At 66.2% G+C, this 22,452-nt stretch overlaps 1 protein-coding gene across 1 annotated transcript; it reads right to left on the minus strand.

Moving 5' to 3' along the window:
* Positions 1-301: 301 nt before the first annotated feature.
* Positions 302-21,889, minus strand: PLCD1 (phospholipase C delta 1). Its single transcript, XM_062216195.1, has 15 exons — positions 21,794-21,889; positions 13,525-13,689; positions 10,569-10,797; positions 3,910-4,039; positions 3,394-3,625; positions 2,878-3,079; positions 2,636-2,780; positions 2,406-2,555; positions 2,170-2,328; positions 1,807-1,966; positions 1,575-1,691; positions 1,158-1,336; positions 931-1,063; positions 706-855; positions 302-622 (listed from the first exon to the last, which is right to left on the minus strand). Exons 1-15 carry the CDS (start codon positions 21,825-21,827, stop codon positions 537-539), a joined length of 2,271 nt encoding a protein of 756 aa, XP_062072179.1. The 5' UTR covers positions 21,828-21,889; the 3' UTR covers positions 302-536.
* Positions 21,890-22,452: the final 563 nt, after the last annotated feature.

Below are 22,452 nucleotides of genomic sequence, written 5' to 3' on the forward strand. Positions count from 1 at the left end.
CCCTCTCAGTGCTCTCTGCACCGTCCTGCCAGGGTTTGTGTCTGGCTTGCGTCTCTCCAGAACACCCAGGGTGAACATGGGGACGGTGCAACGGGAGGTGCTCTTGGGACACACACGCACGCACACATACATGTGTATACATGTGCAGACCGACATGCGTGCATCATACACACAGAAGCACACAAACACGGGCACTGCGTGTACACGTGTGCGTGTGTGCACAAAAGTGTACACACACACGCACACACGCACCCTCACAGGGAGTTTCTGGTGTGCAGGTAAACAAACCACAAGGCTCAGTCTTAGTGTGATTTTTATAAAAACCTTGACCTAGGGCCGGCTCCAGGGCGAGCGGCCGCGGTGCTGGTGCTAACGGAATCGAGGACAGCTCCAGGGACCCGGCCACCCCTGGCTCCGGACAGCAGCAGCATGGACGACACAGGGGCGCCGTCCGCAGCGGGGGCCTCCAGCTCGGAGCAGCCGCAGCAGCGCTGCCCCCGTGGCGGGCGGAGAGAGACCCCACGGGACCCCCGGGCCTAGTCCTTGAGGGAGATCCTCACAAAGAGGGTGGCCGACGGGTGCTGGTCTCCGGTCTTGGACAGGAGGTGGACGTGGCGGTACCCTGGCGGGCAGGAAGCAGCACTCACCGGGCTGCTCCGCGGCCGCCAGCCAGGCCTCGCCTCCCGGCCCTCGCCCGGGACTCACCCTGCTTGAGGCTGCCGAGGGGGATGGTGCTCTGGCCGATGAAGTCGTTCTTGGAGGAGGCGTCGTAATCCTCCACCAGGAAGCGGACCAGGGCGAGCTCCGGCACCACCACCTCGAACTCGAACTCCGTGTCCCACCGCGGGTTGAAGCCTACGGCACCGGCACCGCGTCAGCGGGGAGGGCGCGGGCTCCGGGAGCCAGGCTCGGCAGGGACCCTGCACGTACCGTTGTTGGTGACGACCGCGGTCTGGCGGCTGGCCACGTCCTGGCTCACGCCGTGGATCTCCACCGTCACCTTGGGGTCCACGATGGAATTCTTACTCTTGTTGACTTTCGGGAGCTGCTGGCCGGAGATGACCTAGGAAGAGCAGGGGACAGCTGGGGCTCGGGCGTGGCGGCGGGGGGCGGGGAGGCAGGCCGCGGGCACCAGCCCCTCCTGCACCCGGCCATACCCTGACGCTGAGCCGCTTCCGAGCCCACCAGGGCCCCTGGGCCAGGGCACGGGCGTTGAACGTGGTGTTGGGGTCTCTCAGGAAGGCTGGCTTCAGCACATAGCCGCAGGCCCCGTTGTCCAGGAAGCGGCCCTGGTACACGTCCATCTCTGGCCCCGGCGTCTGGAAGTTCAGGGCCACTGGAGGCAGGATAGAGCAGCCACAGGCTGTGGGTCAGCCGCAGGCTGCTCGGGGCACGCTGGGGCCGGGGTCACACGGCGAGCTGGAAGCAGGTGCAACCCCCCCTGCCCCACGGCACCGACCACACGCCTGTGCCTGGTGCCAGAATCCCCCGCGGGATGCCAGACGCCAGGACTTGCTGGCCAGTAGGGGGCCCTCCAGGCAGTGCCGCCGGCCCCCGCCGCAGCCCACCCTTACCGATCTGACAGCCCCCGTTCCACATGTCCACGGGGCTGTAGTTGGAGGAGTCCGTCCTCCAGCCGGCCGGGTAGATCCTGCTCAGGTGGCCCACGTTGTGGCGGACAAAGCTGTTTCCTGAGGGCAGGTGTGGTGTGGTCAGGAGAGGGGGGCGGGCCCGCGCGGCCTCCCGCTGCTTCTGCCTGCTGGCTGGGCAGGGGACAGGGGACAGCCCCCAGCCCCCAGGCCTCACCCGACTCCTGCAGCAGGCGGAGGGCGCGGTTTTCGGAGAAGGACATCATTTCATAGAAGGCCCGCCTGGGGGTGCCGGGGCTGGAGAAGCCGTCGAAGTGGACGCTCTTGCAGTAAATGACCAGGTCCGAGAGCTCCTGCACTAGCCTGACCTTGTCCGCCTGGGGGCCGCGGGGAGGCCCGGGTTAGAGTCAGAGAGGGTGGGGGCAGAGGAGGCGCTGAGAGAGCCAGAGACCCAGACACACGGACACGGACAGGGCGACAGACAGAGAGAGGGCCAGAGGGTCTGAGTGGCAGCTATGGAGAGCCGAGCCGGGGCCGGCAGCCCGCGGGGGCCGCCCCGCCCCACTGCTCCCCCGCGAACCTTGGGCTGGTGCTGCACGCGGCTCCTCACCACCTCGTCCTCCATCTCGGCGGCCTCGTCCTCGTCCGACACCACGGTGGCCTCGGGGCCGCCCTCCCCCGCGGAGGGCAGGAGCCCCCCCAGCTTCTTCCCCTTCAGCAGGATCTTGCCTTTCAGTTGCTGGCAGCGAGGGGCGCCGGGTCAAGCGCTGCCGGCCTCGCAGCCACACCCCCACGCCCCATCCCCGCACCGCCTACCTCGGGGGAGGGCAGGCTGGTGGTGACCCCGTCCAGCGGCCTGTCCAGCAGCATGGGGCCCAGCAGGGCACGCAGGTGCCGCGCCATCACGCGCTGCTGCTCCAGGCTGCAGTGGTTTTCCAGGGACAGGATGACGGGGTAGGGGGACACCTGGAGGCCGGGCGCGCGTTAGGGAGGGCGGGGGCCCGGCAGCCCCCTGCTCAGCCCCGCCCGGTGGGGGGGGGCAGCACCTTGAAGGCGTAGTCCCGGATGGCTCTGAGCACGTCGCAGAACAGGATCTTGGACGTGAACGTGTAGCCATGATAGATGACCGGCTCCAGGTTGGGCCCGTCCCAGCAGTCGAGCTCCAAGCAGCGGCAGCCTTTGCACAGGGCCCTGGCGGGGGGCGGCAGAGCTAGGACCCCTGGGGTTGGGTCCTGGGCCCGCCAGGCTCCCGCCCCCAGGCTCCCGCCCCTGCATCCCCACAGCACACCGGATGTAGGCTTCGGTGCTGCTGGGCCCGGTGAGCTGGTCCTCCAGCAGGTAGGTGTTGTGGGACGAGGACACCAGATAGTGGCTGAGCGGCTGGCCCATGTCCTGGTACACACGCCGGTGCTCACGGCTGAAGGCGCTGCCGTCGGCCGACAGCAGGTACATGAGGAAGCCGTCCTTGGTCATCTGCCGCTGCGCCTTGGCTGGGGCGGGGGAAGGCGCAGGTCAGGGCCGGCCCGCAGGCCCCTCCTGGCCACCCGCCACCCTGGACAGAGGAGCCCCCCGCCCGCTGCCTGCCTGACGGGCCACCAGCTCGGCCCGCAGTGACCGAGCGAGGGGCCGCCTCCCCGCCCCGGCCCCCAAGGTCCCCCTGGGCGGGGCCCCTCAGAACAGGGCTCTGCCGTCCTGTCACCCAGACGAAGGAAGCAGGAAGCAGGCGTGCTGGCCCCACCACCTGTCTTGGCGTCTGTCTTGGGGCGGGAAACCAGGCCAGAGGGCGCTGAGGCCAGGCCCTCACCTGTCTCGCTGGGCTCGTAGCGCTCGATGAGGGAGAGGGCCAGCGAGGGCCCCGCCGCCTCCTCCCGCTGCCGGTGCTGCAGGAAGCCCACCAGCTGGTCCACGGACAGGGTCTGGCTGGAGCCCGCGGCCTCCGCGAAGGCCTGGTCGATCTCCTCCCGCTGCGTCAGCATCTTGTAGAAGGCCTCGATCTCCTCATCCTCCAGGGAGTCCGTCTGCGAGTGGTCGCACTCCTGCGGGAGGCGGGGAGGGCGCTCAGACGGCCCGGCCTGCACGGGGAGGGCGCTCAGGCGGCCCTGCGCCTGGTGGGGGCCCAGCGCCGCCCCCCACGGCTGGCCCCACTCGCCATCTCACCCTGGGCTTGGGTAGGGGGCCCAGCACAGCCCAGCACAGCCCCACACAGCCGGCCCGCTCTGGGACCCAGCACAGCCCCGCACAGCCGGCCCCTCCCCACCTCACCCTAGGCACACGCGCGCACACACACACGCACACGCACAGCCGCCCGCCCCCGCCTCACCCTGAAGATCTTGCGGGCGTAGCCGTCGTCCACCTGGATGTTGAGCTCCTTCAGGAAGTTCTGCAGCTCCTTGAAGCTCATCTTGTTGTCCTTGTTCTTGTCAGCTTTTCGCAAGCAAGAGTGGATCCAGCTGGGCGGGAATCAAGGAACGATCCCAGAGACCAGGGGTTTGCTGACCGCCCGCACGCCCTCACGGCCTGCGGTGCCCAGGGGCCGCTGACAGCCCGCACGCCCTCGCGGCCTGCGGTGCCCAGGGGTTTGCTGACCTCCCGCACGCCCTCGCGGCCTGCAGTGCCCAGGGGAGCCGCTGACTGCCCACACGCCCTCGCGGCCTGCGGTGCCCGGGGGTTTGCTGTCTGCCCGCACGCCCTCGCGGCCTGCAGTGCCCAGGGGAGCCGCTGACTGCCCGCACGCCCTCGCGGCCTGCGGTGCCCAGGGGTTTGCTGACCTCCCACACGCCCTCGCGGCCTGCGGTGCCCAGGGTGCCACTGTCTGCCCGCACGCCCTCGCGGCCTGCAGTGCCCAGGGGGCCACTGTCTGCCCGCACGCCCTCGCGGCCTGCGGTGCCCAGGGGCCGCTGACAGCCCGCACGCCCTCGCGGCCTGCGGTGCCCAGGGGCCACTGACTGCCCGCACGCCCTCGCGGCCTGCAGTGCCCAGGGGAGCCGCTGACTGCCCACACGCCCTCGCGGCCTGCGGTGCCCAGGGGCCGCTGTCTGCCCACACGCCCTCGCGGTCTGCGGTGCCCAGGGGTTTGCTGACCTCCCGCACGCCCTCGCGGCCTGCAGTGCCCAGGGGAGCCGCTGACTGCCCACACGCCCTCGCGGCCTGCGGTGCCCAGGGGCCGCTGACTGCCCACACGCCCTCGCGGCCTGCGGTGCCCAGGGGCCGCTGTCTGCCCACACGCCCTCGCGGCCTGCGGTGCCCGGGGGTTTGCTGACCTCCCGCACGCCCTCGCGGCCTGCAGTGCCCAGGGGAGCCGCTGACTGCCCGCACGCCCTCGCGGCCTGCGGTGCCCAGGGGTTTGCTGTCTGCCCGCACGCCCTCGCGGCCTGCGGTGCCCAGGGGAGCCGCTGACTGCCCGCACGCCCTCACGGCCTGCGGTGTCCAGGGGCCGCTGACAGCCCACACGCCCTCGCGGCCTGCGGTGCCCAGGGGCCACTGTCTGCCCGCACGCCCTCGCGGCCTGCGGTGCCCAGGGGAGCCGCTGTCTGCCCGCACGCCCTCGCGGCCTGCGGTGCCCAGGAGCCACTGACTGCCCACACGCCCTCGCAGCCTGCGGTGCTCAGGGGCCGCTGTCTGCCCACACGCCCTCGCGGCCTGCGGTGCCCAGGGGCCGCTGTCTGCCCGCACGCCCTCGCGGCCTGCGGTGCCCAGGGTGCCGCTGTCTGCCCGCACACCCTCGCGGCCTGCGGTGCCCAGGGGCCGCTGTCTGCCCGCACGCCCTCGCGGCCTGCGGTGCCCAGGGGGCCGCTGTCTGCCCGCACGCCCTCGCGGCCTGCAGCGCCCAGGGGCCGCTGACTGCCCGCACGCCCTCGCGGCCTGCGGTGCCCAGGGGGCCGCTGTCTGCCCATTTCAGAACCGCTGGACACTGGGAAAACTTTCCCGACTACAAAAGGCTCGCTGCAGACAATTCAGAAAATGCGGACAAGGAAGCCACGGGCCCCGCAGCGTCCCATCACCAGCATGTGCCCTGGGTTCCAGTTCCGGCTGCTCCACTTCCCATCCAGCTCTCTGCTGTGGCCTGGGAAAGCAGCAGCAGATGGCCCAAGTCCTTGGGCCCCTGCACCCGCGTGGGAGTCCTGGAAGAAGCACCTGGCTCCTGGTTTCGAATCAGCCCAGCTCGGACTGTTGCAGCCACTTGGGGAGTGAACCAATGGACGGAAGACCTCCTTCTCTGCCTTTCAAATAAATAAATAAATCTTAAAAAAAAAAAAAAAAGGCAGGGGTCAGCTGGCCAGCCAGAAGATGGGGGCATCACGGGCGAAGGGAAGCCTGGACCCCATGAGAAAACGAGATGACGACACTGACAATGAAGTCAGAAGAGGCTACTGACTGGCCTTTGGCAAACACTGCTCGCAGATATTAAAGATTTGAAAATGAGATGCAATTTCCTAAACTACAGGACGATCAACTTAAAAGCATCCCGTGCAGTAAGGGTGAGGGAAAACTAAAAATAAAGGTTCACCCGCAAGTGGCTGGACTGCGGATCTCAGAGGGCAGGGCTCAGTGGAATACTGCACTCACTGGAGGGGTTTACGGAGACCACACTGACACCGGGAAATAAGTGTGTTACACTCAGAGCGGGCTACAGAGGGATGAGAGCCACTGTTTTTGCCAAATGCATCCGTGGGCAAACTGAAATGCAGAAGCAAAGATTGGGAAGGAAGCTGAGATCAGCTTGGAGGAGGTCATTAAAACTCCGTTCTCGGGCCGCTGTGGTGGCCTAGAGGGTAAAGCTGCTGCCTGGGATGCCGGCATCCCATATGGGCGGCGGTTCAAGTCCCGGCTGCTCCACTTCTGATCCAGCTCTCTGCTATGGCCTGGGAAAGCAGTAGAAGATGGCCCAAGTGCTTGGGCCCCTGCACCCGTGTGGGAGACCTGGAAGAAGCTCCTGGCTCCTGGCTTCAGCCTGGCCCAGCTCTGGCCATTGCAGCCAACTGGGGAGTGAACCAGCAGATGGAAGACCTCTCTCTCTCTGGCTCTCCCGCTCTCTGTCTGTAACTCTGCCTCTCAAGTAAATAAATAAATAAATCTTTAACAAAAACGATAAGTTTTTAAAAAATGAAACCCACGCATACCAGAGGGCTATAACAAAGTGCATGGAAAGGTATATTGTGAAAAAGCTTGCATAAACTTCAAAAGCTCCTGCGTCAGATAAATGTGTCCTTAAACTGTATTTGCCACGAGCTTTCAAAGTGCCTTCATCAGCACATGTGGGTAGATGGATGGATGGTGAATTATGGATAGAGGAGAGATGGCTGGATAGGTGAACGACGGCAGGATGCCAGGTGAAAACATCGAGTGCAGAGAGGGCCAGCCAAAGTTCCCAAGCTGAGAGCTCTGCATGGGGGTTGGCGGCTTTGTGACCTCAAGTTCCGGGCAGCAAGGTTGTGCAACACGGGAGACGACGACACACGGGCCACAGAACGAGGCTTCTAGCGAGCCACAGATCAGGCAGACGCAGCACCGGGATATACCACTTACGTCTCGAATTCGCCAGAGCACACAGGAAATGGCACCCCCAGGGCTCAAACTGTGTCCCCAGTGAGCGCTCCAGTTACAACCGCATCACAATCAGTAAAGTGCTCGCCACACCAGTACAAACCCTGGCTCCGCCACACCGTCCCATGAAGTTCAAACCCTAGGCTCTGAAAACCACAACACCGCTGAAGGGAACGAAACCTAAATGAACTATTTCCCGTTCACGGCAGACTTGCTGTCTCGCTGAGAACGTTCTGAGTGGGTCCACAGATTCGACATAAGCCCTGCTGGATCTCTTCGTAGAAACTAACAGGCCGATTCTACAATCCGTGTGGCTTCAACAGACTCGGAACAGCCACGCAACCTTGCAAAAGAAGACATGGGAAGGACTCACACTTCCTGATTTCACGGAAACCAGAACCCCGTGCCGATGCGAGGGCCGACATCCAGACGAACGGACGGGAACTGAAAGTGGAGAGTGAGCCCTCACGCTGTGGTCGCTGAAACCCGACAAGGGACAAGACAGAGCAGTGACTGTCAGTCCGAGAATAATCTTTTCAAAAAGCAGTTGTGTGATGAAGGGAGGGAGGGACCCCTTACCTCACGCCGTATGCAAAAGTAACCTCCGGATGGGACAGGCCTTTCAGTGTGAAGCTCTGGAGTAAATGTTGCTAACTCGGGGCTCACAGACCCCTCTTAGACGCGAACAAACAAACGAGAAAAGAAACAGGCAGACGAATGGCACTTCATCGAAGCTAAAGGCGCCCGAGCTTTAGAGACACCACCCAGAGGACAGAACACAACACACGGAGCAGGAGGGACCGTCTGCAAAGCACGCATCTCCCAGGAGACTTGTACACAGAATATAGGCAGAGTCCCTGCCACTCGATAATGAAGACAGGGGGCCGGTGCTGTGGCGTAGCAGGTAAAGCCGACACTTGCTGTGCTGGCATCCCATATGGGTGTCGGTTTGCATCCCGGCTGCTCCACCTCCGATCCAGCTCTCTGCTCTCTGGGAAAGCAATGGAAGATGGCCCAAGTGCTTGGGCCCCTGCACCTACATGGGGAACCCAGAAGAAGCTCCTGGCTCCTGGCTTTGGATCGGCACAGCTCTGGCTATTACAGCTAACTGGGAAGTGAACCAGAGGATGGTCTCTCTCTCTCTCTCTCCCTCTCTCGCTCTCTCTCTGCCCCTACTCCTCTTTGTGTGTAACTCTGACTTTCAAATAAATAAATACATAAATCTTAAAATAAATAAAGACAGATAAGCCAATCAAAACCGAGCGAAGACTCTGAATGGCTATTTCTCTGAAGGCAACATACAAAGGCGTGTGAAGAATGTTCAGCATCACTGGGAACCCACGTTCACAGCAGCGCTGTCCACAGCTGCCAAGAGGCGGAAGCCACGCACGGGTCCCCACGGACGAAGGCACACACGGTGTGGCAGACGCACGTGGTGGGATACCACCCGCCTGCACAGGGCCGCGGCAACACACAGCACTACGCGGATGACCCTCAAGGACACTGCTGCGTGACGGCACTGCACGAGGCACGTGGTCAGATTCGTGGAGACAGAAAACACAGAGGTGACTGCCAGCGGCTTGAGTGGGGTGGGGCAGGCCGCACAGGAGCGTGCGTGTAGCTGACATGTACAAACAGCTAAGACGGGAATCTTGATGCTGTGGGTACTTCATCACAACAAAGCCAAAAACCAAAAATTCAACGAGGAAAGTGCTCGCTAACAATGCAAATGGGCAAAGGATCTGAACGGGTATCTCTCCAAATACAAACGGCCGATGAACACCCACCCAGATGCCCAACAGTGCTGGCCGTCAGGGAAACGCAAATCTAAACCACAGTGACCGGCACCCCACACCCACAGGGTGCCCACCACCAAAAGGACAGACGACCCCAGGGGCCGACCAGGACCCGAAACTCAAGCGCTCTGCACTGCCGGTGGGAATGCGCACCGAGTCCGCGACTCCCAGGTTAAACCCAGAGGCACCGAGTCCACGCCCATGCCTACGGAAGAGAACCGAAAGCAAGCGTCCCTACGGAACCGCACGTTCACAGCAGCTAGGAAGCCCCGGAACCCCACAGCGAAACCACCCCAAGTGCCGGTGTACACAGCGGAGATCAGCAGGTGGATCGGGATGGAGTGCCGGCGCGGGCTACAGCGCCAAGTCAAGTGAAAGAAGCCAGGCCCCAAAGGCGCGTGATCCCACTCACAGGCCATGTCCAAAATAGGCAAACGCAGTCGGCAAGTAGATCCTTGGCTCTCTGGGGCTGCAGGTGGAGGGAGAGGTGGGGGCAGGAGGCTGCTAAGGGTACAGGCTTTCTTTTGCACACGATGTTGTCAATGTTCTAAATGAAATTGATTGTGGCGACGGCTGCACAGCTCTGGGCTCTTCTAAACAGCGTTGAGCCAGGTTCAACACTTTCACGCGTTCATTGTCCAGTACGTGAATTACACGGCAATAAAGCCACCGTTAACAAAGAAGAGGAACTGCTTCCGCCCTAATCTGTACCCACCAGGAGCCCGAGCACCTGCACTCAGGAGCCAGCACGGTGTACAACCAGATCCTGAAGGTACGCTGACTGAAGCCCAGAGGCTGGCCGGCGCGCCAGCCCCAGGATGCTCTCACTCCTCAAAGGACAGCACAGGAGGGCACTGCGGCCCGCTGCCCCCAGAGGGAAGAAGCGTAGGAACTCGGGGAGGCATGGTTGAAACACCCACGGCGAAGTCGCCCACGGGAGCAGCTGCCCCCCACCTCCGCGGTCTCCCAACCCCATCCTGGTTAGAGAGAGTGCAAGGGAGTACCAGGGGCTGCACAGCTGGCTGGCCTGGGGCCACAGCAGGCCAAGAGGGCTCCTCACTGGCCCTGCTTCCCCTCTTCTGTGGACTGGCTCGTGGGGCCCGCAAGGTTGACGGCATTTGCAGATGGGAGTCTTTGGAAGGTATTTGGGTTCAGATAATGAGGTCGCAAGTGGTGCAGGTGCAGCGGGTCAAGCTGCCACATGGGACGTCCCTGTCCCCAATCAGAAGTCTGACGTCTGATGGCCACCAGCTTGCTGCTAACGCACACCTGGGGGACAGCAGGTGACGGCTCAAGTACTGGAGTCCCTGCCACCTGCAAGTGAGACCCGCATGGAGTTCCTGGCTGCTGGGTTAGCCTGACCCGCCCACCTGGCTGTCTGTGGACATCTGAGGAGTGAACCAGCGGATGGAAGTTCTCGCTGTCCCTGCCTATCAGATAAATCAATAAGACTCAAAGAGAGAAAGGCCAGGGAGCTTGCTCTGTCCACGCCCACCACGTGCGGACAGCAAGAAACTGGCTCCCACACCCCGACCTTGTCGGCACCCCAATCCTGGACTCAGCCAGAGCCAGGCTGCCCTGGGGACCAGCACCGCCAGGGTCCACGGCCCAGCCCGCACCGCCGCCCCCACAAGGATACTGCTGCAGCTTCTGCCGCTGGTCCATGGAGCCCGAGTGGTGGATGACCTTGCGCAGCCCCTGCACCCAGTGCTGGGCGTCGGTGGGCGATGGGGCGATGAGGTCCAGCGGGCTGCGCTGGTCCTTGAAGACGATGGAGAAGCAGCGGTCCTCCGGCACGTCGCGGGCGAACTTCTCCAAGCCCTCCGTGCGGTGCCCCACGCGCACCTCCTGGATGTCCTCGATGGAGACTGCGGGAGCGGGGAGAGGCCTGGTGGCTGTGAAGCCCCATCGGCCGTGCTCATGGCCACAGCGGCCGGGGCCGAGGGCGAGGAGCAGTGTGGCAGTGGAGCCCGGGGCGGGCGGGGCCATGAGACACAGCCGCAGTGGACAGCCGGGGAGCGGCCGGGGCAGAGTGCCGGCAGGAGGGCGTCTGGGATCCCGTCCCAGCGACGGGAGGGGGCAGGGCCCCGGGAGAGGGCTGCCGCAGGGCAGGGCTCTCAGGAGCCAGAAGAGGCCGCTGTGCACGGGCCCTGGACCCCGGACCCCGTCCTGATCACCCAGCCCTGGCCCGGGGCCTGGGGCTAGGATCCAAGCCAGAGGGAGCCGGGCTGGCGGCAGACAGGGCCCCGCCCCATGTGTGCCCCTCGGCAGGGAGGCTTCAGGATGGCCTTCATCTCCGGGGTCCCGGAGGCAGGGGTCTGTGATGACGTCACTCTGCCCGGAGGAGCCCGGGACAGGCAAGACCCTGCCTACCCCCATCCCAGCGCACTCGCGGAAGCCGAGCTGGGAGCAGCCCCCAGGCCCCTGTGCCTCGAGACAGCAGGAGCGGGGGTCTGCCCTGCCCCTCCCCCACCCGGAGCCATCCCTCTGTCCTGAGTCCTAGACCAGCCCTGTCCCATCCCCCTGAGTGCCTAGGGCCTCCCAGCCACCTGCAGGCCTCACGTGTGTGGCACGTCCCCAGCCCAGGCCACAGGCCACAGGCTCCGAGGGAGGGGACACGTGAGGCCGGGCCATCTGGGGCTCCGAGAATATCCCTGCCTAATCCCTGCGTCCACAGCCTCTGAGCCCCCCCAGGCCCCAGCTGCAGGGGCCCCAGGCCGGGAGTGGAAACAGGAAGCCTGGGACACGGGACTCCCCAGAGCCAGCGCAGACACCGTCACCGCCGATAACGCCGAGCGCACCTCTGGAGGCAGGGAGCCCAGGAGAACCGGGGGCTGCTCCACCTCTCCCACGCACGCCCTGGCCCAGGTCTGCGGCCTGGAAGAAGGCTTCTTGGGGCCACACTCCCCGCCTGGGCATACCTGGATCATGAGATCGGCCCCCTCCCCCCGAGGGCCGCCCTCAGCCCCTCCTTGTGCCTGCTGGCACCCGGCTCTTGCCTGCAACGCCCGCTCCACCTGCTGCCCGCGGCTGTCTCCTCCCCAGGCGGGGGCTCCCACTCCTCAGGCCCAGCCCCCACCAGGTGCACACCGGGGAGCTGCCTGGCTCTGAGCATGGGTCCCCGTCCCCGCAGGGCCCCGCCCACCAGCATCAGACAGGAAGGGCCCTATCAGGGCAGCAGCCCAGGGCAGGAGCCTGCGTGGCGCCACAGGGGGAAATCAAGGCGACAGGCGCTCCTCTGGGAGGCGGCAGGCTGGACTCAGGGCGGTGTGCAGAGGATGCTTCAGGACCCCTCCCCCGGCAGCCACTGCCCTGCCGCTGCTCACAGCCCCAGGGACCCTCTTAGGGGCTCCTGTCCTCCAGCCCGTCCCAGCCCAGGGGCTAACGACACCCTACGGGGTCACCCTCGGGGGGCTGAGTCTCCCCTTTCTCCAGCTCCCCTCCTGCCCGGGGCTTGTCACTGCTCTGCCTCCCAGTCCTGGCCTGGGGCTTCCCGGGCCAGGGCAGTGTGAAGCAGGCTGCAGCGACCCAACCCCACTGTCCAGGCTGCAGCCCTCAGCCACCTGCGGCCACGTGCCCGTGAATCAGTGTAAGCTAAATAACGCTCAAAGTTCAGTTCCGCGGGGCCAGCGTTGTGGTGTAAGGGATTAAACCTCTGTCTACAGAGCCAGAATCCCATTTGGGCGCCAGTTCGAGTCCCGGCTGCTCCACTTCCAATCCATCTCCCTACTAATGGGGCTGGGAAAGCAGTAGAAGATGGCCCAAGTCCTTGGGTCCTGCACCCGTGTGGGAGACCCGGAGGAAGCTCCTGGCTCCTGGCTCCTGGCTTCAGCCTGGCCCAGCCCTGGCTGTTGTGGCCATTTGGAGAGTGAACCAACAGATGGAAGATTTCTCTCTCTGTCTCTGTAACTCTTTCAAAATAAATCAATCTTTAAAAAAAAAAAAAAAGGCATCTTTAAAAAGAACTCTGTTTTTCAGCCCAGCCATGGGCACTGGCGGCCCCTCCGGGGCAGTGCCCGCTGCACAGTCCTCTTGGACAGCACTGGCCCAAGCGTTCCAGCCAGGCCAGGGGCAGAGGCCAGCGTCTGCTTCCGCGGACCCCACGGGGCTTCCAAGCCAGCTGAGGGCCTCCCCCGGCCCCGCACAAGGTGCTTCCCGTCGGCCTCTGGCCTCCCCGTTCCTGGGCCTCTGCCGAAGCTTCCAGACGCCTCGACCCACACACACTGGCCCAGCCTTGCTCCGGTCCCCCTGGGAGGAGCGGCCTCCTGCGGCCCCACCTCCCACCTGGCCGGGGACACCCGGAAGAGCTTTCTCTGCCTCTGGACTTTGGGCCTGGCTTTTGGCCTCACCACACCTAGAATCCTAACTCACACAACTTCCCTCCTTCCAGGGTGGCCACCTGTGAGCTCCCACAACACTGTCTCGCTGGGCCCGCCTGTCCCCTGCTGGCGTCACGCGTAGGCGCTCCGGGCCTCCCCTCGCTCCCCTCACCACGGGTCTCTGTCGCAGACGCCCGGTGCCCCTGAGCCAGGCGCCGATCTCCCGTCCGAGGCTGCCACGCCCCTCCCGCGCCCTCCCCGTGGCCCCGCACTCACACAGCTGTGACTCCGGGGACCTCATGACCTTGCGGGACTCCTGCCAGATGGTCTTGCAGTCCTCCTGCAGCTTGAAGAAGCGCTCTCTGCGCCATGAGCCGGACTTCACCTTCAGGAGCTGGCTGCCCTTCAGCAGGGCCTGGAGGTCCTTGTCACCCTGCAGGCCTGGAGACCAAAGCTGCTAAGAGGTCACCTGCTTCCTCCAGGGCCCCTCGCTGGCCACGCCCGCCCCTGACCCTCTCAGAGTCCGCTGTCCCCCAGCCGCCTCCTCCAGGGAGCCATCTCTGATTGCCAGCGGAGGTGGCCAGGCAAACCCTAGGACCGCGCCTGCACACCGTGACCTGCTACCCCCAGTTCAACAGACTGGCGTCTGGGGGCCAGGCCCCTAGGAAATGGCCTGGCTCCGACAGAGAGGGGCCCCCCGGGTCCTACTCAGGGGTCAGAGTGAACTGGAGGGTGCTGGGACCAAAGAACAAAGAGGGCAGATGAAGTGGGCCCCAGAATCCTTTGTCCCTAAGGCCCAGGGACCTGTCCTCACCCAGCCAAGTGACTTCGTGTGGCTGGGCCTCTGCCTTCCCGGTGGCCACACGGGGCTGAAGCAGCTCCTGCCTCCAGGAGCAGTCCCAGGGCTACCTGAGATGACGCGGTGGACCTGTGGGGTCCTGCAGGATGGCCCTTGTGGCTCTGTGGGCCCTGCTGCCCGCCCCTGCCTGGAGCCAGCCTCTGCTCCTCGCCCCTGGCAGACACAAGAGGCCACCGAGGCCTCCCCCGGGGGACAGCAGGCGGCCCAGAGGCGGGGCCCAGGCCAGAGCCCGAAGGGAGGACCGCCTTCCCAGCCCAGACATCAGGGGATACCAGACCACCGCCCCCTCCCCCCTCACACACACACACACACAGGCAGAAACCCCTGTGAGGGGTGTGTCCCCCAGGCACGTACAGCCCAGCAGGCCGCTCTCCTTGGCCACTGGCCACCTTGTCTCTGTCCCCCACTGCTGCCCCGGCAGAGCAGCGGCCCTGGGGACCCCAGGACTGTGGGGCCAGACCTCCAGCCTCTCCCACTGTAGCCGAGCCGTTCCAGCGGTCGCACATATCCATGGGGCCTGCGGAACTGTCCGGATCATTTCCCCCGGCTTCCAGCATCCACACCCCCAGGCCCTGGGCGACGCCCTTCCCTGTCAGTGCTCCATTTCCGGGTCAGCACCGGGTGGGGACCGTGTTGAGCAGCCAGGGGTGGCGGGCCGATGTGACCCGCCCTTACCTTTGGCGCAGGTCCGTGCACCCACTTCCAGGGGACACAGAGTGCCTGAGCCCAAGGGGAGGCCTCACAGAGGGGAGCTTCAGGCCCCCAGAGGCCGGGGCCTCATCTTGGGGGATGCCAGCTGGGAAGGACCCCTCCTCACCCCCCGCCAGGGCCCCATGAGGGAACGCCCCCACCCTCCTGTTCTGGAAAACACCGTGAGGTGATGACATGCTCATCCTGTCCTCTGGCTTCCCGGAAACGGACCTCAGCCCCGACCAGGGGAGCCACTGGGAAGCCCAGCGGGCGCCTCCGGATCCCGGCCTCAACTGGAGCCTTTCAATTCTGAGCCCTCCCCACCCCGCTTAGCACCCGCAGAGTGTGAGCACCCGGCTCCCTCCTGCCCGGGTGGGGGCGGGGTGGGCAGGGCTCTGAGCGCCAAGCTCTGGCTGGCCTGCAGCAGCTGCGCGGGCACGTAGAGGGGCAGGCTGGGGGGTGGCTAGGCTGGTGCACAATGAGGACCCCCAGGACCCACGGGAGGCACAGGCACAGCCACACGGCCACACAGCACAGCCACACGGCCACAGCACAGCCACACGGCCACACAGCCACAGCCACAGCACTGCACCGTGCTCCTTGCACACTGCCACTTGCAACCTTCGGCCACGGTGAGCGACAGTCACACGGACCCCGACAACGTAGGGTCACCCTTAGTCACCCCCAGCCAAGCCACGTCCAGTGCCACGCGGCCTCGTCCTCAAACAGCGGCCACCACAGCGATAGTTAACACGGCACGAGATGCCGTTCTTAGCACCTGTGTTTAAGCCCCCAGCTGCCCCACGCCAAGGGCACTGTCATTATTCCCATTTTACAGACGAGGAAACTGAGGCTGGGGGAAGCTGCCGGCGGAGTCCGGGCTCAGAAGCAGCAGCCTACCCTCAGCCTTGGCCAGAACAAAGGCACCGCACACACCAGCAGCCGCACCGGGTCAGACCGCCCTCCACTTCTGCTCCCCCTCCCCGTCTGGGATGTTGCTGGGTGGCGGAGTTCCTGAAATTCCTCCCAGAACTCGGACCTGGCCTGGGAGCTCCCTTGGTGCGGGGGGGGTGGGGGGGGGTGGGGGTGGGGGGGGGGTCCTCTCCTGAGCTGCCCCCAGGCAGAGGGCTGGGAAGGTAGGCGCACCTTGCTTCTCTCGCTCAGCACACAGAAACTCCGCTTCCTAGGGCCGCGCCTACACCCACAGGCTAAGCCGCCCTTACACCCTCAGCTAACGTGCACCTGGCCCCCTTAGCAGGCACACTGTCCCAGAGTAACAGCAGCAGCACGCCCGCATAACACACACACACACACTCACCCACACCCACACACTCACCAACACACACCCACACTCACCCACCCACACACACTCACCAACACACTCACACACTCACCCACACACACACACATACCCACACACTCACCCACACACACACACTCACCCACACACACACATACCCACACACTCACCGACACACACACACTCACCAACACACTCACACACTCACCCACACACTCACCGACACACACACACTCACCAACACACACACACTCACCCACCCACACACACTCACCGACACACACACACTCACCAACACACTCACCGACACACACACACACTCACCAACACACACCCACACTCACCCACCCACACACACACATACCCACACACTCACCGACACACACCCACATACTCACCCACACACACACTCACCCACACACACACACCCACATACTCACCAACACACACACACTCACCCACACACACACAGTCACCGACACACACACCCCCACATACTCACCAACACACACTCACCCACACACTCACCGACACACACCCACACTCACCAACACACATCCACGCTCACCGACACACATACCCACACACTCACCAACACCCACACACTCACCGACACACACACACCCACATACTCACCAACACACACACACACTCACCGACACACACATACCCACACACTCAGTGACACACACCCACATATTCACCAACACACACATACCCACACTCACCAACACACACCCACACATGCACACACCACACACACGCGCACACACCCACACACACAGGGTCACGGCCCAGAATGACAGGCATTCAGTCACCGACTGTGCCAAACACCACACAGCTGGCTGCTGTACCCGTCACCCCACGGTGCCCCAGCCTGACAGGCACTGTCCTCACTGGGGCACTCGCGGGCCCACCTGTCGCCGGCATCACATCGACCACCCGCGCTGTACAGGTGACCTCACTGGGGTACACCCCATCTGGAGCCCCGGGACACCCGTTACCAGGAGGGGTGGGGGCGTGGGCTCTGCGGGCCGAGGAGCCCCGGGACACCGGTTACCAGGAGGGGTGGGGGCGTGGGCTCTGCGGGGCCGAGGAGCCCCGGGACACCCGTTACCAGGAGGGGTGGGGGCGTGGGCTCTGCGGGGCCGAGGAGCCCCGGGACACCCGTTACCAGGAGGGGGGGGGCGTGGGCTCTGCGGGGCCGAGGTGCCCCAGGACACCGGTTACCAGGAGGGGTGGGGGCGTGGGCTCTGGGGGGCCGAGGTGCCCCGGGACACCGGTTACCAGGAGGGGGGGGGCGTGGGCTCTGCGGGGCCGAGGAGCCCCGGGACACCCGTTACCAGGAGGGGTGGGGGCGTGGGCTCTGCGGGGCCGAGGAGCCCCGGGACACCCGTTACCAGGAGGGGTGGGGGCGTGGGCTCTGCGGGCCGAGGTGTCCCAAGGGGCACACCTGCCGCCTCTGCGCACAGGAGGACCCCAGGGCTGCGGCCCTCAGGGCACGGCGGGCAGCCGGCCCCCGTCTCTTACCCAGCCTCCTGCCGTTGAGCGCCGCCACTCGGAGGCTCTGCTCCTGCAGGTAGAGCTCTCTGGAGCGGCTGCGGCTCCTGCGCGGCAGCCCCAGACACTGCATGGCGCCAGCTCGGCCCGGACCACAGTGCCGCCTCCGGGCACCTGCCCGCTCCCGGAGCTCAGGCGCGGGGGGCGGAGCTCGGGCCCAGAGGCGGGGCGCGAGGGACAGGGGGTCCGAAGGGGCAGGGCCAGACCGCAGGGGGCGGAGCCAGCCCCGGGGGCGGGGCCTTGCCTTCTGGAGGTGGGGCGAGGAAGGGGGAGGTGTGGCCAGAGCACAGGAGCAGGGCCAGACCTAGGGGGCGGAGCCATTCCTGGGGGCGGAGCCAGTGCCTTCTGGAGGTGGGGCGAGAGCGGAATGCAGGCGGAGTTTGGTGGAGTCAGGGCACAGGGGCGGGGCGGAGTCGGAGCCAGCCCTGGGGGCGGGGCCTTGCCTCCTGGAGGTGGGACGAGGGCGGAATGCGGGCGGGAGGAGGTGTGGCCAGGGCACAGGGGCGGGGCAGAGTCGGAGCCAGCCCTGGGGGCGGGGCCTTGCCTCCTGGAGGTGGGGCGAGGGCGGGATGCGGGCGGGGATTGGTGGAGCCAGGGCACGGGGGCGGGGCGGAGGCGGAGTGGGGCGAATCCGCGACCAGGAAGCAGATCCGTGGCGTCAGCCAGAGGCCAGAAGGCGGGCTGGGGGCGGAGCCAGAGCCACGGCGGCGGGCTGGGGAGGATCCGGCTCGGCGGGTGACGCGGGGCAGAGCCCCACCCGGGAAGCAGGCCGGGGGCGGAGCCAGGGTGTGGGGGCGGGGCGGCGGGCGGGGCCAGGGCGCGGGGGCGGGGCGGACACCGCCTGGCCTGGCGGTCCTCGGGCGGCGGGGGCGGGCCGGGCCGCGCGGTCGGCGGCCACCCTGCTCCGGGCGAGGCCTGCGGGACTCAATGGGCGCCTTGTGAGCAGACCCAGGCCTGCAGACGCGACCCCTGGAAAGCGCGCCCTGTCCCTGCAGGCCTGCCCCGGTGCACGGCGGAGGACGACGCAACGTCCGAGACTGGGCGCCAGTGTGCTGGGCACAGTGCGGCCTTTCACTCTGCGAGCCCCTCCTGCGCGCAGGCCGGGGCCCACCCAGGGGGTGACTCAGCCCCGCGGTGACTCACCGGCGAACCGGCTTCTGACAGTGAACACAGTGAGCGGGCCTCGCCTAGGGTCCGTCCCAGAGCAAGGCCCCGCAGGACCGGAGAGGCTGCGCTTGGGGAGGGGGCAGAGTGGGAGCCGGGCACGCGGTAGAGGAAGCCTGGGCCGCCGCTAGCACAGCGGGGAAGCAGTGCGGGCACCCCGTGGCGGCGCCGGCTCGAGTCCCTGGGCCCCTGCACCTGCGTGCGAGACCGAAGAAGCTGGCTCCTGGCTTCGGGTGGCTCAGCTCTGGCCATTGCAACCACCGGGGGAGTGAACCCGCAGATGGAAGACCCCCTCCCCCCCCGCCGCCGCCGCCTCAGCCTCTCTCTAGCTCTGCCTTTCAAATAAAGAAATAAATCTAAGAGAGAAAAAGAAACCTCGCACTGCTCTTCACCCCTAGGGCCGGTGGAAAGACCCCGTCATCCCAGGGTCCTCTTTGCTTTATCTTATGCGTTCAGAAACACAATCCTGAGAGGACCCCAGGCTTCCCTGACTGCTGGAGTGGCCTGTGGCACAGAGAAGCTCAGCGAGTGTCTGACCACAGCAGGTGCGTGGAGGGCCCCGGGCTCTGGCACAGCGGGTTAAGCCACCACCTGCAGTGCCAGGATCCCCTATGGGCAATAGTTCGAGTCCCGGCTGCTCCACTCCCGATCCAGCTCCCTGCTGATGCATCTGGGAGGGCAGTGGAAGATGGCCCAGGTGCTTGGGCCCCTGCACCCTCGGGGGAGACCCGGAGGAAGCTCCTGGCTTTGGATAGCCCAGCTCTCTTTGTAACTCTTTCAAATAAATAAATAAGCCTTAAAAACCAAAACGGGTGGGGAGCCAACCACCCGCCGTGCCACAATGGCCCCACGCCATCTCCTGATTCTGGGACTCCCACCCCACCTGTGCGTTCTCAAGCCCCCCCCCCCCTTGTGAAATGCACGCTGGGTGAGCACACAGGCCCAGGGGGCCAAGGGTCACAGAGCAAGCAGAGGCAAAGCTGGAGAGGAGCCCGGGTCCCCTCCAAGGTGAGGCTCTGCCGCCTTCCACTTTTACCAATGCCCGGTCTTGCAGGGGGACAGGTGTGGGGCGAGCGTGTCCGTGAAGGGAGGGCCCCGGAAGGGGTCTTCCGGAGAAGCCAGTGCGGGCCTGGCTGGAGTGGAGTGGAGAAGATGGGCTAGGGAGCAGGACGGTACTGGAGTGGAGTGGAGAAGACAGGTTAGGGAGCAGGATGGGACCAGCAGTCAGGGGCTTCGCAGGCTCTGGGAAGAGGCCTGGGCGCTGGAGCCCATTTCCGGCGGGGACACCCTCCGGGGCCTGTGGTCTCCCGCAGCGCGCAGGGGTGGCTGCCTGCAAGGCCTCCTGCAGGTGCACAGCACTTTCGGGGAGCCAGGTGCTGGTCCCTGACAGCCCCACGAGGCAGGGCCACTTTACACATAAGGAAACTGAGGCACGGCGAAGCCCAGTGTGCTGTCTGAAAGGGCTTGGCTCTCGGGGTAAGCGGACTGGCTCTGCCGGGGTAAGGCAGGAGGGACCTCTCACACCCAGGCGAGCCCCCAGGTTCCAGCAGAGGGCGTTCCTGAAGCAGACCCCCACCCCCCAGGTCCGAGAGAGCGGTGGGGCGGGGCGCTGGGAGGGGCGGCCTCTCCCACTACCAGATTCCTGCATACCCGCTCTGCTGGGTGGACGGGCTGTCAGGAGCCTCCAGACGTCCAGCTGCCTCAGGAGAGAGACTGCACAGAGGCAGGGGCACCGAGACAGGAGCTGAAACAACCCGCCCGCTTCGCACAGACAAGGGGCAGCGACTCAGGAGAGAAACTGGACACAGGCCGTGGGCCCCTTCCTGACAACCCGCCCGCTTCGCACAGACGAGGGGCAGCGACTCAGGAGAGAAACTGGACACGGGCCGTGGGCCCCTTCCTGACAACCCGCCCGCTTCGCACAGACGAGGGGCAGCGATCGGAGACAGAAAGCAGGTCTCCGCCGTGGCCCTTCCTGCCAGCCCCCCAGGGGCATGTGGGATGCCTGTGGCCAGAGAGGCGGGCACCCTGGAAGGGCCGGAATCCCATGAGCCAGCTGGACAAGGTGGCTCTGAGGAACCCCCACCCGCCCCCAGGGTGAGGTTAACAGCTCCGAGCAAGGTCTCCCCAGGCCATGGGGACCATGAGACAGATGGCGGACTGGCTGATGACAGCCCCTCTCAGGGGGGCTCTGCCTCTCTCTCTCCCATCTGCTCTCTGCGCGGATGGTTTACATGGATGGGAGGTGGACCCTGGAGTCTCCGACCCCAGCAGTACTAGGACAGGGACATCAGGCTACGCGGGCAGGGTTTGCCCATCTGGCAGACGACCTGGGGGCAGAGAGGAGCAAGGATCCCCGAGAGCGGGTGCTCCCAGGCGTGGAGCGCAGAGCGCCCGGTGCCCGCCTCCAGAGAGCCTCCAGACTTCGCAGCTGGCAGCCATGGGCAGGAGCCGGCCCAGATTCTGGCAGGTCGCCGCACACCAAGCTCGGCTGGGCTAAAGGTGGCGCGGCCGGCGCCCGAGCTGCCACCCGGAGCCTCGGCGCTGACGGCTGTTCCTGCGCGGGGCAGCCCGACCCCGGCTCGCCGCGCGCCCCGCCCCGCCACGCCCCGCCACGCCCGCGCGGCCCGACGCGGGCCAGGCACCTCGGGGCCTGGGGGACCTGCGGGGGCGGCCCGGACGGGGAGGGGGGACGCGGTCGCTCGTGGATGCGGTGCGAGCCGGACCGCAGGACCCAGCCTTCCGCGGCCGGGAGAAAGGGGGCCCGAGGCCGGAGCGCCCGCGGAGGTCTCCAGACGCGCCCCGCTCCCCTTCCCCCCACCCCGGGGACCCGCCGGGGAACGCCCAGCGCCCCGCAGGCCTCCGCCGGCGCCGCGGGCAAAGGGGCCGAGGCGCGGGCCCGGGGCGGGGGGCTCTGCCCGGCCGACCCCGGCGCGGACGGCGTCCCCGGCTCGCGTGCGCGGGGCACTCACCGTGCAGGGTCAGGAAGTCCCCGCCCGAGTCCATGCCCGACGGCGGCGCGGCGGCGGGGGCGCCGCGGGACTCCGGCAGCAGCGACAGGGCCCGGGTCCGAGCGGCGCACGGTGCAAGGGCCCGAGTGGACCGCGGCGGCAGGAGGCCGGGAGGTGGGCCCGCGCCCCGCCCCGCCCCCGGGGCCCACCCACCCGCGTCTCTCCCCGCCCCTCCCGGGGCCGGGAGGACCGGGCCAGCCCCGGCCAGAAATAGCCAGCTCCCTCCTGCGTCCCACGCCGCCGCCGCCGCCCACAGGCCGCGCGCCCTGTCATTAGTGCGGGCCGCCCGGCCCCACGCCCTCTGTGCGGGCGCCTAGCCGGGGTCGGGCTGGTCCGCGTCCGGCGCCCCGCCGCAGCTGCCCGGGGTCTGCGGCCCCTTCTTCCAGACCGGCGCACAGGCGCGGAGGAGCGGGTCCCGCTGGGCGCGCCTTGGGCGAGGGGCCTGGGGCGGAGAGCTCGCCCACCCGCACCCCCAAGACGCTGCCAGAAATCTGTGCAGGGCAGGGGCAAAGACCGCAGGATCCCTTCCTCCGGGATGGGGGTGGTTCCCCACGAGGCGCCCCCTCAACTCTTAGAACCCAGACACCTCCTCTCTGGAGATCTCCTGGGAGTGCCCCCTG

The sequence above is a fragment of the Lepus europaeus genome, chromosome 2 (assembly GCF_033115175.1).
Source record: "Lepus europaeus isolate LE1 chromosome 2, mLepTim1.pri, whole genome shotgun sequence".
In the NCBI taxonomy this organism is placed as follows: Eukaryota; Metazoa; Chordata; class Mammalia; order Lagomorpha; family Leporidae; genus Lepus; species Lepus europaeus.